Below are 23,462 nucleotides of genomic sequence, written 5' to 3' on the forward strand. Positions count from 1 at the left end.
AGCAACTATTCACCAGAAACTTCTAATAAAAACTCTAAAGATTGTAATAGTTTAAGGCAAAATAGCAAAGATTCTGATCCTTTAAACCTTTCTGCCAAGTTTGTGATAATTCGTGCCTGAATGGCCAAGTTTGTGATAATTCGTGCCTGAATGGCCAAGTTTGTGATAATTCCAGTTTGAACGAAAATGTTCAGTTCAACTGTGATAGGTTAGCCAAAGTTCCTACATTTTCTAACAAGAATAGTCAAGTTTCAAGTTCAACTACGAAAGACACTGCTCCAGATTGTTCAACCCAGAAATCCTTAAAAGTTCCGTACAAAGTGGATGAATCTAGTCGAGCCAAGAGACAAAAGAAGCTTCCTAGTCGTTATTTAAACTATTATATGCAATAACCATGAAAATGAAACAGCCATGTGATCATTAACTTTTTTATTATTTTCCTTATTTTAGATTTTAGTAGGACACGTTACTGTCTACCAAAGTATCAAAAATAAAAATGAGTTTATAACAGATTATCTACTTTTTTGACGAAGACTTAAATTTTTCAGCGAAAGCATCTTTCACGTACAAGGGTACATCTCTGTATCCATGCCCACTGTGGTGTCCTTTGACATCAATTTTTGTTAGGAGGGCTTTTCTTGCCGTATTATAATTGACGCTAGATAGTTTTCCACCTGCATTTTGCTTGAATTGCGAGAAAAGTGTTTCCACAGCGCTGCCATTGATTCTTACTGGGCATAGATAATAGCCTCCAGGATAGTTATCGAAAAATTCTTTCACTAATCCCTCGACTCCGTAGACCATAATTCGCTTTCACTAATCCCTCGACTCCGTAGACCATAATTCGCTTTCACTAATCCCTCGACTCCGTAGACCATAATTCGCAACAAAGCCCAGGTCTGAATCAGTCAAAAAATATAATTTATGATCTGCATAATTTCATGTTTTAAAGGAGCGGGAATTAGATTGTGCGGGATTTAGATACAGCTAAATTATGAGATTTCAACTTCATTAATAATTAATCTGATACAAAGGTTTATAATTTATCCTGAAAAGTTCTAAACTGATGTCTGAAATAATATATTTAGCTAATCTGCCGCGCACTTCTTCGGGATAAACTATAAAGATGAATTTATACCTGCCATGAGATGAATTTCTTCTGTTTAATATCCCATGGTTTGAATTCTTGGTCTTCATCTAGTTACAAATTGTAAACATGATTAACATTCCAATCATTGCTTTCTATAACAACGACGATAACTTACTAATGAGGCTTTTGAGCCATGTTGTAAAATAATTCAAACCATTACGACAGTTTGCCATAACTTGCCCTCCAGTTGATTCCTCTATTTTTGTATGAGAGAGCATGCCAGTCTCGAAGATATTGTTGCAGGCTTTCAAATAAGCAAACACTGCCTGTACTTCACCTTGATCTAGTGGTGGTTCTGTCTGCTTTGGATTCCCATACTCATACAGCGCAGCAAGAACGTCATTTTGCTTTTAAAAAATTTGTTTCAAGACATAAATATCTAGTTTTTGGTTCAATAATATTTCTTGGATACACTTGTAAGATCTTTGCCGGCTTTACATTGAGTTTCGTCCAAGGATCCCTTTCAACGTAACTTTGATGTAGATTGGGAACTAAACGCGGAATATTTCTGGCCCTACGTTGGTCATCCCTCTCCTTAAGATCCTTGATCTGCTTCCACCCAAATTGGACTCCATTATTTTTGAATTGTTTACTTCTATCAGGGTCCGATGAATACAGTGCGTTAATTAGGCTCTTCAACTAAAAATACCTCAGTTAAAATTTTTTGCCATAACTATATTTCATATAAAGTCTCTATTACTTCATGCGATGGGCAAATTATCCAATAAATATTTCGGTTTAGTTTATACGGATTTTGAAAACACGGATTGAAGGCCACTTCAATATCGTTTGTTGCTTTAGAGTCAAAGTAACTGAATTGACCCTCCAAACCAACAGTCATCTTTATTAAAGAAAGATTGGCACTGGCTCCATCGCAAACTATTCCAGCTATATTGAAGCCACAGTATTGGAATGACTTCATCACTTCGAACAAACATTTAAAAGTGAATTGGGTATCTGAACTGTTGACTGTTGAAAAGTAAGGGCCAATGCTGTCATAATTAGAGGTTAGATCTCTCCATAAAAATTGAAGCATAAAATTTGCTTTTGAAATATCCTTTTCATTTGATACTTCACTGAAAAGGTCATCCAGATAGGCATAATCTTCCCTAGGCATAGCTAAACCAATTAGCTTGTGATTTTTACTATTCCACACGACTTTAGCAGCAACGCGAACTTCGTCAAAGACTAGTATCCCATCGCACTGCGGTTTTAACAACCCAAGTGAGACCTGTTCGTTTACGAACTTTTCATAAATGTTTTTCTGCTCTTTTAGGTAATCCATATTTATTCCTGGCTCATCCAAATTTTTGCTAGTTTTTCTTTGAATTGATCGCCAAGAGGGCAGGTTCAGAATTTTGAAACTTCGGAGCGCTTCGTAGGCTGCTTTGCTGCGGCAGGCAACGGCTAAAGCTACAAATGTTGTGGTTCTTTAGATTATTCAACGTCTGCTAAAAGTCTTAAGAAATATCGAATCATAAATACTTACCAATGCGATATGTGACGATGCTCCAACGATTGCCTTTCTTACCATTAGCTGATTGGAGTTAAAATTAAAATGTTGCTTCATAATCAAAACAAGTTAATTTGACAATTTACCACTTTTATTCTGATCAGCTATGTAATCTTCTTTTTCATTTTCTAAATATGTGGCATAGTCGCTGTCCCAGATGTCTCTCAGTCTTCCACATTCATTGTTTTTAGTGTTTGGATTTAAAGCCGCATCTAGCACTTCCGAAAATTGAGCATTTATGATCGAAGTTATTTGCCTCATCTCATTGTGTTGTTTTGGTTTTAAACGAATTTCAAGTGATTTTAGTTTTGCTTCCAATTTTTCATTTTTAAGTTTTAAATTTTGGAAACTAAAAAGCTGGCGCCGTTTCTTTAAAGATGAACTACGAGGTGATAAGAACTTTTCTGGAAACGTCGATGAAGGTTCCATCTTTCTTTTACGGCACGGTGATTTATTAGATTCTAGGCGTCGCTTAAGGCAAACCTTCAAATATGAATTAAGATTTTTACACGCAGTGCAAACGTTTTGATATGGTCCATTTGCATTGATTGGTTTCTTGAACCATGCAGGACAATCAGAAGAAAGATAATGTTCTTTAGGGTATACATGTTTCACGAGTTTCTTTGGCAAGTTCACTAATTGTGGAAGTAATTGAACTGATTCTTCTCCAAGACCTTCACAAAGAATGTACTGTTGCTCGACGAAATCAGTGAGAAGTTGTGATACCAATTCTGAATCGAGTTGTCCAGCCTTCGAAACTAAAAACTCCCTTACTACGCCTTTAAAAATAACATGGAATCTGAGATAACCTTCTTCAGAAAGAACATATTTCGCTGACTCGCAGTTAAATCTAGGCTCATAGCCATCTCTTCTAAATACTTCAACATAACACTAGAAAAAAAAGTCGCTGTTTAGATTTATGAAATAAAACAAAAGTTGAAAACATTAAGTAATTATATACACACCTCTTTTGTCGTTGATCCTTTTTCAACCCAAATTAGTGACTTAAACGAAGCTACCAAGCTCTTAAACTGCAAACCTAAATCCGTGTTGAACCTTTGGAACTGGCCATAGCTAGTTAAATCAGTCTAATCAGAAGCGCATGACATACGAAGTGATTTTCTAGACTCTTTGGTAGACCCGTCTCATACGGAAAGATTTTTATTTGAGTCGGCACTAGCCACCTAAGGGGGATACTGACAAGAACTGCATCGATTTATTAGGGTTGCCGTCTGGCGAGAATAAGGGGAACTATTTCTATTCGGTGATATATGCGTAAGCAGTACAAAATCCACCCGAACCCCACCCGCTTGGATTTCTCGGCGCGAGAGGAAAAATAAAGTTGGAAAGGGGGCTGACATTCCCCCCCCCCTTGATGGTAAAAGCTTTCCGTATAAGACGGCCGCTATGTTATGCATAATAGAAAATCACTTCGTATGTTATGCGCTTCTGGTCTAATTCAAATGTATAGGGGAAAATTAATATTCTAATAGATTCTAGTTTGTTTCTAATAAGAATACCAACCTGACATTCACTATCTTTGGTTATTTTCTTTGTCTGACGAGCCAAAGTTATTGATTCGTTAAGCCTTTGCACCGTTTCCAAATCGCTAAACGCGGTAAAGGTTGATACTTTTACCGTTTGGGACCCTTTTTCCGTTTTTTCAATCGATGAACAATAATTATACTGTGTACTTTTATGACAGCTCATAATTTAAATATGTTAATTCTAAATAAGAATAATTAAATGTGGCACGGTAACACGTAACGACCGATTCAACCTTCGACTATGCAAAAACCAGCAGAGTGAGCAGACTACACTCACGGAGCGCCCTCCCACTTCAAAAGAAAATAGTTCAGTCTCCTTTCATTGGCTCAAATTTAAATTACCGCGGTTTGATATGACCAATAACACAAAGGCAACAAGTATATATACTAGGTAAAGGTTTAACAGAACAGTAGGCAGTCCATAAATTGATTTGTCACTCTCTGACAAGGTCTCATTAACAAATATCCATAGAAAACAGGGGAAGTGACACACTTATCATAGATAAGTTATAAACTTATGATAATACTTATGGAACATTCTAAGGGAGCGGTAGCTCCCTTAGATAAGGCCTGATGAAGGCTCTTATGTATAAGGAAGGTTTTTGGATTGGTTTTAACTTTTTTCGTATTAAATTTATTGTTTCGAAATTTTTCTACTAAACTAAAATCCGGGCCCTTAATATGTGGTAAAAATTTCAAGATGATCCACCTAATAGTTTATTTTATAAAGCATAAAGTTGCTAAGGGTGGTTTTCATTTCCATAAAATTAATCACAGATTTTGGCGAAAAACTAGAGAATCTCCATAGAAATAACATGGGAAATTTTCCAAACTTACCCATTTTGTAACTACCCTTACAAAAATAACTATACGTTTGATAGATTTGAAAACGGTCTTAAATGAAAGCCCCATTTTTAAAGTGGGCGCCAATTTTTGTTTCATTAAGAAAAACAAAGTTTAAGTATTGTTTTTAATAGTTTTAAGTACCTGCTACGAATTACGTGGTTTACCTTTAATCTGTGGAACTTAAGACATTTTTGCTTGGGTTAAGTAATAAAGAAAGTCATTCTAGGACTTACGTCGTTTTACTGCGGATAATCAAATTGGTAGGACAATTAATAATAATAATATTTATTTCGTAACCCAAAGCTAGCTTAATTGTCATTATAACTATTGCGCGTCCAACTAATTTAGTTGCGAAGTACAGATTAAACTTAATTAAACAAAATAAGCAATTAAAGATAATTAAACAAAATAAGCAATTAAAGATAATTAAACAAAATAAGCAATTAAAAATAATTAAACAAAATAAGCCATTAAAGATAATTACCAATTATAGGTAATTAAATTTTTACACGAGTCTAAACTATAACATCTGTTTGTGTACAAGTCTACGGAATCTGTTTAAGCGCAGACCTACAGAATATTTTTGTGCAGAGGCCTATGCAATCTTTTCGTGCACAGGACTATGGAATATTGTTTTACACAGGCCTCTGGAATATTGTTTTACACAGGCCTCTGGAATATTGTTTTACACAGGCCTCTGGAATATTGTTTTACACAGGCCTCTGGAATATTGTTTTACACAGGCCTATGGAATATTGTTTTACACAGGTCTACGGAATGTTTTTGTGCAAATCTGCATGGAATCCTTTTGAGTATAGGAGTATGGAATCTTCTGTGCACAGGTCTATGGAATTTTTTGTTCATGGGTCTATGGTATATTTATGTGCACAAGTCTGAAGAATCTTTTTGTGCACACAAGTCGGAAGAATCTTTATGTGCACACAAGTCGGAAGAATCTTTATGTGCACACAAGTCTGAAGAATCTTTATGTGCACACAAGTCTGAAGAATCTTTATGTGCACACAAGTCTGAAGAATCTTTATGTGCACACAAGTCTGAAGAATCATTATGTGCACACAAGTCTGAAGAATCATTATGTGCACACAAGTCTGAAGAATCTTTATGTGCACACAAGTCTGAAGAATCTTTATGTGCCCAAGTGAAAAATCTTTATTTGCACAGGTCTACGACTTCTGTACATCTCTTTTTGCGCCAGTCAATAACATTTGTTTATGCACAAGTCTAAAACATCTGTTTGTGAACAAGTCTATAACACCTGTTTGTGAGCAATTCTATAACACTTGTTTGTGATCAATTCTATAACACCTGCTTGTGAACAAGTCTATAACACCTGTGTGTGAACAAGTCTATAACACCTGTGTGTGAACAAGTCTATAACATCTGTTTATTTGCAAGTCTATGACATCTGTTTGTGCACACGCGAGTGACTTCTGTCTGAGCAAGGGTCTACGGAATATTTTTGTGCAAATGGGTATGGAATCTTTTTGAGCATAAGGGTTTGAAATCTGTTTGAGCATAGGGGCATTGAAAATGTTTGTGCATAACTCTATGGACTCTGATGTGCACATGTCTATAACATCTCTTTTGTGCGAGTCCGCGACATTTCTTTGTGCACAAGCCTGTGATTTCTATTTGTGCACAAGTGTACGAAATATTTTTATGGATTGGTGTACGGAATATTTTTGTGCACAGGTGTACGGAATATTTTTGTGCATAGGTGTATGGAATATTATGGTGAAAATGGATTTGGAATATTTTTGTGCACAGGTGTACGGAATATTTTTGTGAAAATGGATACCGAATATTTTTGTGCACAGGTGTACGTGATATTTTTGTGCACAGGTGTACGTGATATTTTTGTGCACAGGTGAACGTGATATTTTTGTGCAAATGGGTAAGGAACATTTTTGAGCATAGGGATATGGAAAGTTTTTGTGCAGAGGTCCATGGAATATTTTTGTGTAAAGGTATATGGAATGTTTTTGTGCAGAGGTCCATTGAATATTTTTGTGTAAAGGTATATGGAATGTTTTTGTGCAGAAGTCCGTGGAATATTTTTGTGTACAGATATGACTCATGTTTGTGCACAAATCTATAGAATGTTTAGTACACCGGTCTAGGACATATGTTTGTGCAAAAGTCTAAGGGATGTGTTTTTGCACAAATATTTGACATCTATTTTTGCACAAATATTTGACATCTATTTTTGCACAAATATTTGACATCTATTTTTGCACAAATATTTGACATCTATTTTTGCACAAGTCTATGGTATCTGTGTGTCCAGGTCTACAAAATATGTTTGTGCGCAAGTCTACGGAATCTCTTGTGCAAATGTCGATGATCTCTTTTTGAGGAAGTCTATGAAATCAGTTTTTTACGCAAGCATATGACAAAACCGTGTGACTTCTGTTTGTGTACAAGTCTGTGGAATCTATTTGTGCACGAGTCTACGTAATATATTTGTGAGCGAGTCTACGTAATATATTTGTGCGCAAATCTATGGAATCTGTTTATGCCCTAGTCTACGGCATCTGTTTGTGCACGGGTCTACGGAAAATGTTTGTGCAAATGGGTGTGGAATATTTTTGAGCATATAGGGGTATGGAATGTTTCTGAACAGGTCCAAGGCATGTTTTTGTGCACAAGTCCATGGAATATTTTTGTACACAGGTCTATGTCACATGTTTATACAAAAGCCAATAGAATATTTTGTGCATACGTCAATGGAATCTTTTTGTGCACAGCACAGTTTTATGAAATATTTTGTGCGCAAATCTAGGGAATATTTCTGTGCAAATGGTTATGGAATAGTTTTGTGTTATGGGTATGAAATCTTTATGTACACAGGACTATGGAATCTTTAGCGCGCAGGTCTAGGGAATATTTATGTGCAGAAGCATATATAATGTTTTGTGCACAGTTCCATGAAATCTTTTGTGCTCAGGTCTATGGAAACTTGATGTGCACAGGTCTATGGAAACTTAATGTGCACAGGTCTATGGAAACTTGATGTGCACAGGTCTATGGAAACTTGATGTGCACAGGTCTATGGAAACTTGATGTGCACAGGTCTATGGAAACTTGATGTGCACAGGTCTATGGAAACTTGATGTGCACAGGTCTATGGAAACTTGATGTGCACAAGTCTATGGAAACTTGATGTGCACAGGTCTATGGAAAATTGATGTGCACAGGTCTATGGAAAATTGATGTGCACAGGTCTATGGAAACTTGATGTGCGCAGGTCTATGGAAACTTGATGTGCGCAGGTCTATGGAAACTTGATGTGCGCAGGTCTATGGAAACTTGATGTGCGCAGGTCTATGGAAACTTGATGTGCGCAGGTCTATGGAAACTTGATGTGCACAGGTCTATGGAAAATTGATGTGCACAAGTCTAAAGAATGTTTTTGTGCACATGTCTATGACTTCTGTTTGTGCACAAAACTATGAAATCTGGTTTGAACATATCAATGACATCTGTTGTGCACAAGCCTGTGACTTCCACTTGTGTACAACTCTACGCAATTTGTTTGTGCACATGGGTACGGAATCTATGCACAGATCTCCGGAATCTGTTTGTACACAGGACTAGGAATCTGTTTGTACACAGGACTACGGAATCTGTTTGTGCACAGGCCTACGGCATATTTTTTTGAGCATAGGTCTAGGGAATCTTTTGTGCACAGTTTTATAGAATCTCTATGGGCACAGTTTTATGGAATCTCTTTGGGCACAGTTTTATGGAATCTCTTTGGGCACAGGTCTATAGAATATTTTTGTTCACAGGTCTATAGAATCGTTTTGTGCAAATGGGTATGGAATCGTTTCGTGCAAATGGGTATGAAATTGTTTTGTGCAAATGGGTATGGAATCGTTTCGTGCAAATGGGTATGAAATTGTTTTGTGCAAATGGGTATGGAATCGTTTCGTGCAAATGGGTATGAAATTGTTTTGTGCAAATGGGTATGGAATCGTTTCGTGCAAATGGGTATGAAATTGTTTTGTGCAAATGGGTATGGAATCTTTATGGAAACAGGTCTAAGTCTTCTGTTTGTAAACAAGTCTAAGACTTCTGTTTGTAAACAAGTCTAAGACTTCTGTTTGTGCACTAGTCCATGGAATCTGATGTGCACATATCCATGACATCTCTTATTGCACAAGTCTATGATGCATTTTTTGTGCAAGTCTATGATGCATTTTTTGTGCACAACCCTGTGACTTCCGTTTGTGTCCAAGTGTCCGGAATCTGTTTGTGCACATGTCTACGGTATCTGTTTGTGCACATGTCTACGGTATTTGTTTGTGCACATGTCTACGGTATCTGTTTGTGCACAGGTCTATAGAATATTTTTGTTCACAGGTCTATAGAATCGTTTTGTGCAAATGGGTATGGAATCGTTTCGTGCAAATGGGTATGAAATTGTTTTGTGCAAATGGGTATGGAATCTTTATGGAAACAGGTCTAAGTCTTCTGTTTGTAAACAAGTCTAAGACTTCTGTTTGTGCACTAGTCCATGGAATCTGATGTGCACATATCCATGACATCTCTTATTGCACAAGTCTATGATGCATTTTTTTGTGCAAGTCTATGACATCTGTTTGTGCACAACCCTGTGACTTCCGTTTGTGTCCAAGTATCCGGAATCTGTTTGTGCACTTACTACGGTATCTGTTTGTGCACATGTCTACGGTATCTGTTTGTGCACATGTCTACGGTATCTGTTTGTGCACATGTCTACGGTATCTGTTTGTGCACATGTCTACGGTATCTGTTTGTGCACAGGTCTACGGAATATTTTTGTGAACAGGCCTACTGAATCGGTTTGTGCAGAGACCTAAGGAATCTGTCTTTGCAAAGGCCACTGCATCTGTTTGTGCACAGGTCTAAAGAACATTTTTCTGCAAATGGATACGGGATATTTTTGTGCAAATGGATATGCAGTATTTTTGTGCACTGGTGTACGAGATATTCTTGAGCATATTTTTGAGCATAGGGGTATGAAATGTTTTTGTGCAGAGGTCCATGAAATCTTTTGTGTACAGGTATATAACATCTCTTTTTGCACAAGTTTATGACATCTGTTTGTGCGTAAGTCTATGACATCAGTGTGTGCGTAAGTCTATGACATCATTTTGTACGCAAGTCTATTACAGTTTGTGCTCAATTCTAAGGGATCTGTTTGTGCACAATTCTAAGGGATCTGTTTGTGCACAATTCTAAGGGATCTATTTGTGCGCAAGTCTACGGGATCTGTCTGTACACTATTATATGACATCAAAAGTAATATAAGAAACCTCCCTACGGGAGGAAAGTGTACAAAGGCGAATTTTTCCCGATACATCCTCGTACCGCGAATGTCCCCGCGCACTTATACGGCCGTAAACAAAGTTTAAAAATAGGGCTGGGCCGCGTAGAGCGTAGGAATACATTCTCTGATCTCGCGATTGCGTCGGCTGCTTAGGTTTGTCAATTTCACAAACTCATTGTAATTTTAAACTTTTCCAATGAAATAATTCATGCAGTATTTAGATATTGATGATAATCAATCATTAATAGACAGGCAGTGACTAGATTATAGGATTTTCATAGGTCTTTGCATAAAATTTGAATTAAACCCTTACCTTGCCAAGGTATATGACTAACACTATACATAGATAGATTTTAAAATGGTGTTATTATCTATCTCGAAGTTTTATTCTTGTATTCATCATTTTCATCTTCTTGGCTTCACAACAAACTAGATTTTCGTTTCGAAATAACCGTATGTGAATATTTATAAGTAAAATCGGGAATCATCTGTTTCTTACGACAGACGGCTAAGCAGACTACACTAGTTTGAAACGCTTTTTCCTCTTTCCTTTTCCAACGACCATATCGAAGGACTACCGTACCTTGTCCATGAGCAATAGTGTCTGAATATGGTATTGGCGGTTCGAGGATGTCTCGCGTGTTTTAACGTTATGCCTATGGCGTGTTGTATACTTCCCTCCCGTAGGGAGGTTTCTTATATTACTTCTGATGACATGTGTTTTCACAAGTCTATGTTATCTACGAAATATGTTTGTGCACTCAGGGTGACAAATAACCTTGTAATAGTTATAGGATAATAGGAAATTTACATTTGATTTACTGGAAATTATAGGAGACTAGCTGTTACCCGCGGCATCGCTTGAGTGTAGTAAGAACTCCCATCAAGTATGGGTATACATTTTACTGATTCGACTAATATTTTTGTAGCATCCTAGGAGGGAAGGCACTCGGCGTCGCCCATCAGCTCGTCGGGACATTTTTTATTACTTTACACGCTGACATTCTATAAAGAAAGGTTTTTAAATATCTGGCCGCCATTTAAAATGATGGCAACAAATCGATCCCGAAAGACCATTCAGCCCGCCTATAGGTTAAAGGAATCCAGTGTACTAAATATTTGTGAAATCGGTTGAAACTCGCGGACTTTCTTACAAAGATAAGATTTGTTACATTTCTGGGCGCCATTTATTAAGATGGCGGCGGATTGGAAAAATCTTTCTTAGTACGCGCCTACTACTTACGAGTAACGTTCCTCCAAATTTGATTTATATCAAAAACGGATTTATGGGATCCATAAATCCGTTTTTGTTTATATAGATATAGATGTATAATTAAAAAAAACAGGAAAAGACAAGAGAACTACTCTTGAAAAAATAGCAAAATATAGGTTGCAAATGCTTTCAAAAAATAGGAAAATATAGGAAAATTATCGAAATTATAGGAAGATATCCGAAAATAGGAAAAATGATAAAATTTAGGAAATGTGGTCACCCAGCGCAGGTCTATGGAATATGTTTGTGCACAGGTGTATAGATTGTTTTTGTACACATGTCTACGTAATAATTTTTTAGCCTAAGTCTTCGGAATCTATTTGTATTATTGCATCCACTGTGCTTTGCACGTGAAAACGACGGGAAGGCAATTTGAGTTGGACTGGGCGTTGAAGCAATCAAGATTAATACTTCTATAATAGATGGTTAGGGCCTTGTTAGTTCAAACGCGGTAACTAATAAACGAGCAACACCACAAGACTTAAATGGAGCGCCTGCTTTTCAGTATAAGTTTTAAAATACTAGTTTCTAAACAGTTTTAATTCATATTAAGACTGAAGTGACAGATATTAATAAAAACTGTCTTTGTACACAAAGACGCGAAAAAGTAAGAGATAAGTGTAGAAAATTAATTGTTTGAAGTAACAGATATTCAAATTTTCATCTTTGAAGACGTGATTATAAAACATCAATTATTAGAAAAAATTTCTTATCTTAGTTTTTTTCACAAAAATTTCAGAGAAACTACCTTGATACTACTGTTTATTTTGTAGAAACATTTGCTTCGAGGAAGTTCAAATACTCGGATATCTGAAAAATAGAGCTACAAGTATTTATTTTAATATTTTAAAATTGAAAATATTGCGAACCGAAAATTACATTCGCCCTTTGACTGTGATGTAGTTATTAGAGTCAAAGGATCTGTAGCTTGATCCTGATCTTTTGAGAGATATACAACACGTCAATTTTTGAAACCTCGAGAACTTTAAAATAAACGAACACGTTTTGTTAAGTTTTCATGCTTGTTTTATTTTGTCTGCTATCAACAATTTTCTTCCCATTTTATTCTCCTAATAGGCCCGAATACTCAACTAACTCTAAATTTTAAAAATAAAATAAAATGCATACGTTTTCTACTTTAAAAATGATGCACATGTTTAAGGATATATATTTTACTTAAGGAATTTTAGGTGAAAAAAACTAAGATAAGAAATTTTTTCAAATAATTGATGTTTTATAATCACGTCTTCAAAAATGAAAATTTGAATATCTGTTACTTCAAACAATTAATTTTCTACACTTATCTCTTACTTTTTCGCGTCTTTGTGTACAAAGACAGTTTTTATTAATAAGAGATCTGTAATAATAGTTGCATGTTTAATTAAAATTGTCAAACCTTTCCAATAAGTTTATAGCAATACGACTCGACTTCCACGCACGTTTCGTTGATCGGCAAGGTATTTCGAAAGAAATCCTATAATAATTTCTATGATAAATCTTGGAAAACAATTACATTTCGACCAAAAGCGAACTGAAGAAACTTACCAAATATACATCCACATAGCCTTTAGATAATTTCGGAGCTACAATGAGAATTTCAAGGGATATATTATTAGTCACGATTTTGAAAGTTTCGGTGAGGCTCAGTCGTATCTCTCCCTAAATTCGGACATTCTGTAACCTTTTCTAAGTCTGTTAGTCCCATTAGATTCCAGTGGACTTAAGTTCTTATCATTTTTTGGAATGTGATCCGCGCGCTTTTTCTAAATATGGCTATACATGGTGTTTCTGATTGGTCTCCGATTAATAAAAGTGTGTGTTCTTTGGGTCAGACCGAGTAAAAAGTGTCAAAGAATACGGAGTATGTAACATTTAGATACAAAGATACGGGCTTCCAAACATTGGCCCCTAAATGTTACTATTTCCTTGTTTTAGTGGCCAATGTTTAGAATCCCGTATCCTTGTATCTAAATGTCGTAGACACCACGTTCTTGGACACTTTCCATTCAGTTTTAAGGAAAAAAATTGGTCGAGTTACAAAAACATTTCCTACCCCCTTCCCCGCAACCTAAAGCCGCGGAACACGGACGCGGGTGCTTGAATCTAGTTCAGCCGTCTACCGCCGTGAGCGTCTCACGTTTTGGAGGGAAAATTCAGAAACCGCTACCAGAGGGCCAACTGTTGGTGTGTTATCCAGAATATTCACTTGCGCCAAGTGAAGAATTTGGTTACTTGGATACATCTAGTCCCTTATCTTACTTCTGGTTTTACGAAAAGAACCCTCAAATACATTCATCGCCGACTTATCAGAAACAACCTTGTTTAATTAATTTAAGGTTAACCAAGATAGAACTGCATTTATATAATTTCCCCTAAAAGAAGTTTTGAGTCCAATTTTAATACAAAATATATTCTATAATATCGATAGAAAGATAAGAATCTCTAAATTTTAGAAAGGAGGAGAGATAAACTGCTTTCAGTAACGAGAATCATCATCACTTAGTGTATCAATTCTACTAGTATCTAATCTTTTGCAATAACCGCCTAAAAATCTTTCCGTTGATGCTATTTCACTTTTATCATATCCCGGACAATATCCCGACTCTTCGGATTTCACGTTTGAAATCGAGATCAAAATTATCATCGCGAAAAAGATCTTCGTTGCGAAGAAGTTGGACATTTTCACTTCGTTAACGCTGCTGGTGTAATTCTCTTTCGTGGATTTACTTTCAAAGTCACGACGACGAATGAACAATATTCACAGTGCAAGACTATATAAGTTGAGAATCGTTTTCAAGCCTCTAGTGATGTTCATTGAGAGTTTAAGCAATGGTCCTTTTAGTTTGTCGGTTCGTCTGTTTCTAGCACGATTCTCAATGAAACATTAGAATAAGATAAGGGAGATGTATTATAGTGAGCTTTTGTCAACTTTTGCATTTTTGTATAGTTGTCGTGAGCTGATTGGTTGGAATTTGTAAACTACTATTCACGTCATAGCACCACCATAATCTGTTTTTAATGCATTTATAATTGTCTATTGGGCTGTCAGTAACCAAGAGCGGAGTCTGATAATTGTCGGAACGTAGGTTGATAAATGTCAGAGCATTGCTTGATATTTGTCAAGCCTAAAGGTTGTTATTAATCTTTTAGTAATCATCTCCATTGAGATGTCAAGAATGAAATATTGTCGAATTAAACGTTATGTACCATTATGCTTTGAAAATTAAGATCCCATACCTGTTCTATGAGAAAACTTAAAGGATATGTTCAGATAACATAACATTATACCTTAAAAGAACGGCCTTTTTTAAACATAAGAGGAAAAAAAATATAAGAAATTAATTATCTCGTATTAGAAAATAATTAGCATTTCCTTAGTTTTAAAATCGAGGTCTAATGTTCCACTATTGTCTTTAGTGTCATCTGTTAAATCGAACCTCTTTTCCCCTATACTTACCCTTACCTCTCAGACTGTGAGAATTGCCCCTATCCCTTAGATCTAGATATAATTTGAGAGATTAATTTACCGCGTTTAAGAAAATTGGGATTCAGCTCAATTGTCAAATTTATTCTGTTACGTGACCACCAGTAGGTATAAAAGGGCATCAGAAAGTTGATTGATGACTCAGATATTTAAATGTTTCAATTTTCATTATCAGATTTTCCCAAATATTGTTATAAATCAATTATCATTTAAATCTCAAGTTAATCCATTTGTTTAAAAAAATTACTTATCTTCGTTATTTTTTAGCAAATTCCATATGCAGTTCGCTAAGCGATTGGTTAAAGGCCGACTTCCATCGAAAAGAGTTCTAGCGAACTGAAAACCGAGCATCGAGACAAACAATGAAGCGACCGTGCCGATTTTCGAATCCCCGCTGGGGCAAAAGATGGAAGGGTTCTAGCTAAATGAAAGCCGTGCAATGTGGTTCTAGCGAACTGAAGAAACACAATAGAGAATTTCCTTCAGGGTAAAGCAAAAATTCGAGGGGGAATAAATATAAAAGGATTTCTATTGTTCATCTTCAGTTCCCTAGAACCACATTGCACGGCTTTCAGTTAGCGAGAACCCTTCCAACTTTTGACCCAACGGGGCTTCGAAAATCGGCCCAGTTGCTCCATTGTTAGTCTCGATGCTCGGTTTTCAGTTCGCTAAAACTCTTTTCGATCAAAGTCGGCCTTTAATGTTGTAGACCCATGTTCTTTGACACTTTCCACTCAGTTTGACCCAAGGAGTCAATACACCCAGGTTCTATTTGTTGGAGACTTATCAGAAACACCATGTATAGCCGTATTTAGAAAAAGCGTCGGCTGCGCTATTTCGTTTGGTAAAATCATGTTAAGAACTTTGGCCCTCTGGAATCAAAACTCAGTTCGATAGAACCCTTTTCGCTGGAAGTCGGCCTTTAAAGGTGCATCTTTTAGGCTGCGTTCAGTAACCGGCATCAAAAACATCGATGACTAAAAGATGACATCGATGTCTTACTGAACGGTTTTTCGCGTCTTTGGGCGTGACGTCATGATGCTCATCGGATGCCCATCAGAAAAATCAGCTGTGAGAGGAGGTTTTTTTGATGAGCATCGGATTCATGACGTAAATTTCGTCATTTTGCGCCGCGACTAAAAATTGGGGGAACTACATCCCAATCTCCACCAATTTAAAGTAATGAAGAATTGACAAATATTATCCTTATGGATAATAATACTGAAAAGCAATATATTATTTTGGTAAAAAATGGATTCTGACAGAATTTTAATTTAATTGATAAATTGAAGTACAATATCTTTGTAAATAGTTCGGATTTATTATTTAAGCCTCTGCCTTAACGTTATCATAATATCGTCGCCATTATGAAAAGCATCGATTACACAAAATTGTGCCGTTCAACAACTGCAACGTGATCATGACGTCAAAAGAACACCGATTTCATTTTCCCAAACATCGATGTTTTTCCTGATGAGTGTTACTGAACGCAGCCTTAGTCATTCAATGAAACGTCACCTCATAGCTTATCGTTAAAGTTCAAAGAGCTTGTTACGCAATGTTAACTCTGTTGAGAATAATAATCTAGCTTTATTTCGTGTCCATAAAATCCAGTGGGCTATATTTCAATGGGATAAAGAAAGTACCGCGCATGTACATGAGCATAGTATTTCTAGTCTTAAACTTATGTATTATTATGCAAAGCGTTATAGGCTTAAAACGTGTTTCAATGCTATTTCAAATAAGACAGAACCATTAATATTTTAATTCAATATTTTATTGGAGAAATGAACTCGTGGCCACTCCAATATATGTAAGCCTTTAAAAGGCATTGCTTCTATTTAGTACACTAGATTGAAGAAAAATTATTAAAAATATGTCTCCTCTTCTTTAAATATAATTACTTTTTTCAAATCGTCTCTTAAGTTAGTCTTATTTTTTTCCTGCTTTATGACTCTCATAGCTCTGGCGACGCAGCAAATAGTCGGTCTTCGCTATGCAGATCGATAGAGTGAAAACAGAACTTAATTACGAGATCTTCTTAATTTAAAATCAGTTTCCCATATGTTCAAAAGTTCATTTCATTTAGATTATGAAGGTGCAGTAATAGTTTGGATAATTTAATTCAGATAAATAAGTCTAATTCGAAAAACGATAAACTCATTCTTGGTTCCGACAGACCGGTTTTAACCAGAGTTACTTTTATTACCTCTCCGAGTGACGATGACGTCACGGAGAGGTATTGCACTGGACGTTTCTGTCTGTGTGTGTGTGTCTGTCTGTCTGTGTGTGTGTCTGTCTGTCTGTCTGTGTGTGTGTCTGTCTGTCTGTCTGTGTGTGTGTCTGTCTGTCTGTCACACCCCACGTGACCGCGTTCGCAGTTTACAAATCGGAGCAAACAAATACCCGATTTCCGGAACGCGTTCGCGGTTCACGGAAATTTGGCCATTCATCTGCCAACACCAGTCTTAACTAACTGGCTTCTAAGGACCACAATCTGCAAGTCTTTGTCCATCCCACATGGACACTAGCCTGTACTTGCTAGCTTGTAAGCACCACCATCTTCTGTTCTTCGTCAATCCCACATTGACACCAGCTTCTATGCACCACCATCTTCAGGTCTTTGTCCATTCCGGCTTCTTCTCCATCGTTATCGTTTGGTTTTAAGATATACGCGGCGATCGGCTAGGGTTACGAGAAACGTCTAGCCTCCCAATGGTAGGGCTTCCACCAAAGGTTCACGCGAATGCGTTTTTATCTATTATTATAATGGAAACGAATTGTATATATACCCCAAAATTTGAAGAAAGCGGGCAAGAGGGGTACCCTTCACTTTAAACGTCAATATTAGCAAAGTTTCGCAAGATAATAGGAACAACTTTATTTTAAACGATTTAACTATTTTTAAAGTTATTTACTGGCGATTAAAATAATTAATATCATTTATATTTAATTAATTATTTAAGATAAACTTATTTCTATGTAATGACACAAGTGAGAATTTATATAGAACGAGTAATGAAGATGGCATCCGAATCGAAACACTACACGCACATCAAAGTTAATATAAAGCGAGTAGGATGATACGATCTCTTACAAAACGATAACATTTCCTTTTTGCAGAATATTAAATGGAAATATTTTAAATATTTTTCGGCATTACGATTCTTTAAGTAGTTGTGTAGCTATAAAGCTCTGTTTCATCTTAATATTACAAGAACATCTTTAGATATTAATATTTCAAATTTGGTGTTTACTTTTTAATTCAGCTTTACTACATTTATATATAGTGTAATCGCATTTTATATATTCATTAGATAATATGGATGTTAATTCTTCATCTATCCGCAAGTGTTGAAACGATTGGGTCAGTGAAATAAGATACCGTAGATTTAAACTAGAAATGACCTTGTTTCGCCTCCTCTTATAGGAGGTGTTAACGGTTCAGAGTGAGCCGAAAATTAAATACACCCTTCAGTGATACATTTTAGGTCCTCATTAGAATTATTGAGGATACAAAGGAAATTGTTAAACGCTTAAGCCTTTGCTAAAGACCTTGGCAATATTTCGCCAATTTGAACTATGTATTTCCGGTTTTTCTCATTGGCTGGTGGACCTGTGTTTAGAAAGTAAATTCGTCTCGGCTCGGAGAGGTTCATTTTGGTTTCCCAACTTGTATTATGTGTTATACCAGAAACGGATTTATGGGATAAGAACGTTGGAGTTAGCGAATTCACTCCCCATCCTCGCATACTTTATTGAGAAACTTCGTCTGCTTATATTTTGACTCCACCCACAAATTCTGTATATAGCTACTTCTAGAGATCGAATTTGTGGGTGGAGTCAAAATATAAGCAGACGAAGTTTCTCAATAAAGTATGCGAGGATGGTACTAGAGGCTAAAGCTATGATCCGACGTTCTTATCCCATAAATCCGTTTTTGGTTATACCAAGATCTCATTCACGTAAAGAGAGAACGTTCGAGTCAGTCTAATCCGCTTCCATGAAGTCAGAGACTCAGAGTTATCTTTTTTTTTCTGGGAGGGGCTGCTCGCGCTATAGCTATAGCGAGAGCAGCTTGCGTCGTGTCGCGCGTGATCGAGTGGGTATGGTTTAGCGCGCCACCTACTAACCGGAAATTACTGAATAAAATGTCAAATGGACGCGGCAGCGGCGGCAAGTAGCGACTCGAGAGTCGGCCTAGGCAAGAAGTCGAAAGTAACTATTGACAACAATGTTAAGTATTAGTATACGATTCAGATTAATAACATCGAATCGGCCTTATTAAAGATATATTTTTTATCAATCGGGGTAGGGACAGATAAAAATAACGTGGTATTATATTAAAATATGGCTATTTACCTGAAGTTTCAAAGGTAAGCCTTGGTTGTTCTGGCACTTAAGGAAAATAATAGTGGCCTTTCCTTGTTATAATAATCGAATAACTATTGTCTATTTTACTATTTACTATTCGGTCTATATTTATATCGACATAACCAGCACTATCAACTGTTGCTCTAATAAACATTTCTACTAATTCTGGAGTCAGTCTCCCTCACATCGAGATCGAGAACGACAATTTCGATAAATAATGAATGGATAGTCCACCAGGCGGTGTTAGTGTATCGATAAAATGGCTGGAATTTGTTTTTAGGGAGGGGCCTAGGTAGTACTTGATGGTAGCGAAGATGAAGGTAAACTCGAACGTTCTCTCTTTACGTGAATGAGATCTTGATTATACCTATAGTCTGTCAAACGAAAGAAGAGCCCTGAGAAATTTGTCCAAATTGGTGTCGCCACCATCGACCCCATAGTAATTTATCAACTTGTTTTGTTTTGTCAATAGTCGTCTGTAATATAGTCTGCTATTATGTCATTAAAATATATTGCAATGCTAGTTCAACAAAGATAAAACTGGTGTCTTGTCGTTAATTTTGTTTTATATTCTTTAATACTCGATGATCGTTAAAAACCATGAAACATAAACATATTAAATATATATTGCAAAATGTATTGGTTCTATTGCGATTAAGCCTATCTGTTTATAGCAGACTATATTACAGACGACAATTGACAAAACAAAACAAGTTGATAAATTACTATGGGGTCGATGGTGGCGACACCAATTTGGACAAATTTCTCAGGGCTCTTCTTTCGTTTGACAGACTATAGGTGAGACTTGTTTAATCTTAGTCCTTGGACTGAGTTGTGTTAGCAATCAAAAATAGAACCAAAACTATACATCATGTCTTCTCAACCCAAAACCAAGCTAAAACTAGGCCCTACTACGGCAAAGGGTAGTTGGCGCGGAGCAAATAAGATGGTCTAAGGTCTGGACTTATAATAGTAGCCATGTTGAGGGGTAAAGGAAAATTAAGTCAATAGCCCATGGATGTGCTACCTTTAACTGTGCTAAAACCACACGATCGGTTAACCCTTACGACATTCCAGTGCAAATAATATTTTGAAATATTGATTTAAATTAACGCAATATTGAACATGTATTCATGGACCAGGAGGGAATTCTTTTAATCCGAAAAGAAAATTAAATTTTTACGAATCTGAATTACATACCCCCTCTAGCGTACTATACTTTCTTTTCGAGCGATCACATTTCAATTAGTGAAACGACTACTACTACAACCACCAAACTAAGAGCCCCGTCGCGGATATCGATCATACGATGTGGCTAAAATTCCTTACATTAAATCAAGACGTAAAAATGCACTATAAGAAGAAACAGGGGCTGATTTTACACAAAGAAGCCTCAAATCTAAACTGCAAAGGACAAGAGGTGCAGTACGAAATATTTGAGGTTTTCTAATTAGTTTACTATAAGGAGATTACGCTCTGGCTACAATTCTTACAAACACTCGAGATAAGACTTAAGACTGAGAAAATAAAACGTAAATCCACTGAACCGTAACATAGCAAGTGGGTTCCTTAGCTATATCTTATTACCTTGTGTTTCCCTTAAATTTACCCGAATGGTTTTTTTAGATGCATAGTTTCTCTCGAATTAACTATGTCACAAATAGAAACTGCCATACTTATGGAACATACGAGATATAAAATAATAATTATTGCGAGTTTAATTAAAATTGTCAAACCTCTTGGGCTTTTTTTCTGGCAAATCGACTCGACTTCCACGCAGTTTTCATTGTTCGGTAAGGTATTATGATAGAAATCCTACGATCATTTCCATGATAAATCATGGAAAACAATTACATATTGACCAAAAGCGAACTGAAGATACTTACTAAAATTACATTCATTCTGCATCTAGCAGCAGCTGCAATGAGAATTTCAAGGGATATTAGACGCTAATTTCAGACATCTATTACAGATTTGCTAACGCTATTAGTTCCATCATTACAGACTAGTTTTGATCCCAGAGGGCCAAAGTTCTTAACATTTATGATTTTACCAAACGAAATAGCGCAGCCGACGCTTTTTCTAAATACGGCTATACATGGTGTTTCTGATTGGTCTCCAATAAATAAAACCTGGGTGTACTGCACTGGCTCCTTAGTTCAAACTGAGTGGAAAGTGTCAAAGAACATGGGTCTACTGATACTGATTCACAACATTGGCCCCTAAATGTTACTATTTCCTTGTTTTAGTGGCCAATGTTTATAATCCCGGATCCTTGTATCTAAATGTCGTAGACACCACGTTCTTGGACACTTCCCATTCAGTTTTACCAGAAGTAGGATAAGGGAAAAAAATGGTCGAGTTCCAAAAAACGTTTCTACCCCCCTTCCCCTCAACCTAAAGCCGCGGAACACGGACAAGGGTGCTTGAATCTAGTTCGGCCGTCTACCGCCACGAGCGTCTCACGTTTTGGAGGGAAAATTCAGAAAGCGCTGTTGGTGTGTTATCAAGAATATTCACTTTTGCCAAGTGAAGAATTTGGTTACCTCGATACTTCTAGTCCCTTATCTTACTTCTGCTTTTACCAAACGAACCCTCACATGCATTCATCGCTGACTTATCAGAAACAACCTTGTTTAATTAATTTAAGATTAACAAAGATAGAACTGCATTTATAGTTTCCCTAAAAGATGTTTTGAGTCCAATTTTAATACAAAATATATTCTATAATTTCGATAGAAAGAAAAGAATCTCTAAATTTTAGAAAGGAAGAGAGATAAACTGCTTTCAGTTACGAGAATCATCATCACCTTGTACATCAAGCCTACTGCTCTTTAATGTTTTGCAATAATCATCTAAGAATCTTTCCGTGTATGCTACTTCATTTTTACCATTTCCCGGTCAATATCGCGACTCTTGGGGTATAACGTTTGAAATCGAGATCAAAATTATCATCGCGAAAAAGATCATAGTTACGAAGAAGTTGGGCATTTTCACTTCGTTAACGCTGCTGGTGTAATTCTCTTTCGTGGATTTACTTCCAAAATCACGACGAGGAATGAACAATATTCACAATGCAAGCGCTACTTAAGGAGAGAATCGTTTTCAGCCTCTAGTGATGTTCATTGAGAGTTTAAGCAATGGTCTTTTTAGTTTGTCGGTCCGTCTGTTTCTAGCACTATTCTGAATGAAACATTCGAATAAGATAAGGGAGATGTATTATAGTGAGCTTTATCAACTTTGCATTTTTGTATAGTTGTCGTGAGCTGATTGGTTGGACTTTGTAAACTACTATTCACGTCATAGCACCACCATAATCTGTTTTTAATGCTTTTATAATTGTCTATTGGGCTCTCAGTAACCAAGAGCGGAGTCTGATAATTGTCGGAACGTAGGTTGATAAATGTCAGAGCATTGCTTGATATTTGTCAAGCCTAATGGTTGTTATTAATCTTTTAGTAATCATCTCCATTGAGATGTCAAGAATGAAATATTGTCGAATTAAACTTTCTGTACCATGATGCTTTGAAAATTGAGATCCCATACCTGTTCTATGAGAAAACTTAAAGCATATGTTCAGATAACATAACATTATACCTTAAAAGAACGGCCTTTTTTAAACATAAAAGGAAAAAATAATATAAAAAATAAATTATCTCTTACTAGAAAATTAGCATTTTCTTAGTTTTAAAAACGAGGCCTAATGTTCCACTATTGTCTTTAGTGTCATCTGCTAAATCGAACCTCTTTTCCCCTACCTTACCCTTAACTCTCAGCCTGTGAGAATATATCCGAATCACTTACATCTAATTTGAGCGATTAATTTTATCACGTTTAAGAATATTAGGATTGAGCTCAATTCTCAAAATGTATTCTGTTAGGGCATCAGAATGTTAATTGATGACGTAGATTTTTAAATGCTTCGATTTTCATTATCAGA

At 36.3% G+C, this 23,462-nt stretch overlaps 1 protein-coding gene across 1 annotated transcript; it reads right to left on the reverse strand.

Moving 5' to 3' along the window:
• Positions 1–426: 426 nt before the first annotated feature.
• On the reverse strand, positions 427–22,415 carry LOC149719768 (uncharacterized). The gene is made up of 12 exons (XM_089853738.1): positions 22,333–22,415; positions 13,210–13,247; positions 13,061–13,138; positions 4,188–4,272; positions 3,629–3,751; positions 2,750–3,554; positions 2,640–2,687; positions 1,851–2,563; positions 1,565–1,789; positions 1,266–1,497; positions 1,139–1,197; positions 427–899 (listed from the first exon to the last, which is right to left on the reverse strand). The coding sequence occupies exons 1-12, from the start codon at positions 22,339–22,341 to the stop codon at positions 780–782; spliced, it is 2,535 nt and encodes an 844-aa protein (XP_089709864.1). The 5' UTR covers positions 22,342–22,415; the 3' UTR covers positions 427–779.
• Positions 22,416–23,462: the final 1,047 nt, after the last annotated feature.

This window comes from Phalangium opilio, unplaced genomic scaffold (genome assembly GCF_054372755.1).
Source record: "Phalangium opilio isolate 3A_F unplaced genomic scaffold, DU_Popi_V2 ptg000002l_1, whole genome shotgun sequence".
Lineage (NCBI taxonomy): Eukaryota > Metazoa > Arthropoda > Arachnida > Opiliones > Phalangiidae > Phalangium > Phalangium opilio.

What these genes read in the sequence shown, in the direction of transcription:
- LOC149719768 (XM_089853738.1), bottom strand. An exon ending in TAATTTGCCCATCGCATGAA is followed by an intron (nt 1,790 to 1,850) that starts GTAATAGAGACT and finishes AGGTATTTTTAG; the next exon opens with TTGAAGAGCCTAATTAACGC. An exon ending in AGAAATTCATCTCATGGCAG is followed by an intron (nt 900 to 1,138) that starts GTATAAATTCAT and finishes TGACTGATTCAG; the next exon opens with ACCTGGGCTTTGTTGCGAAT.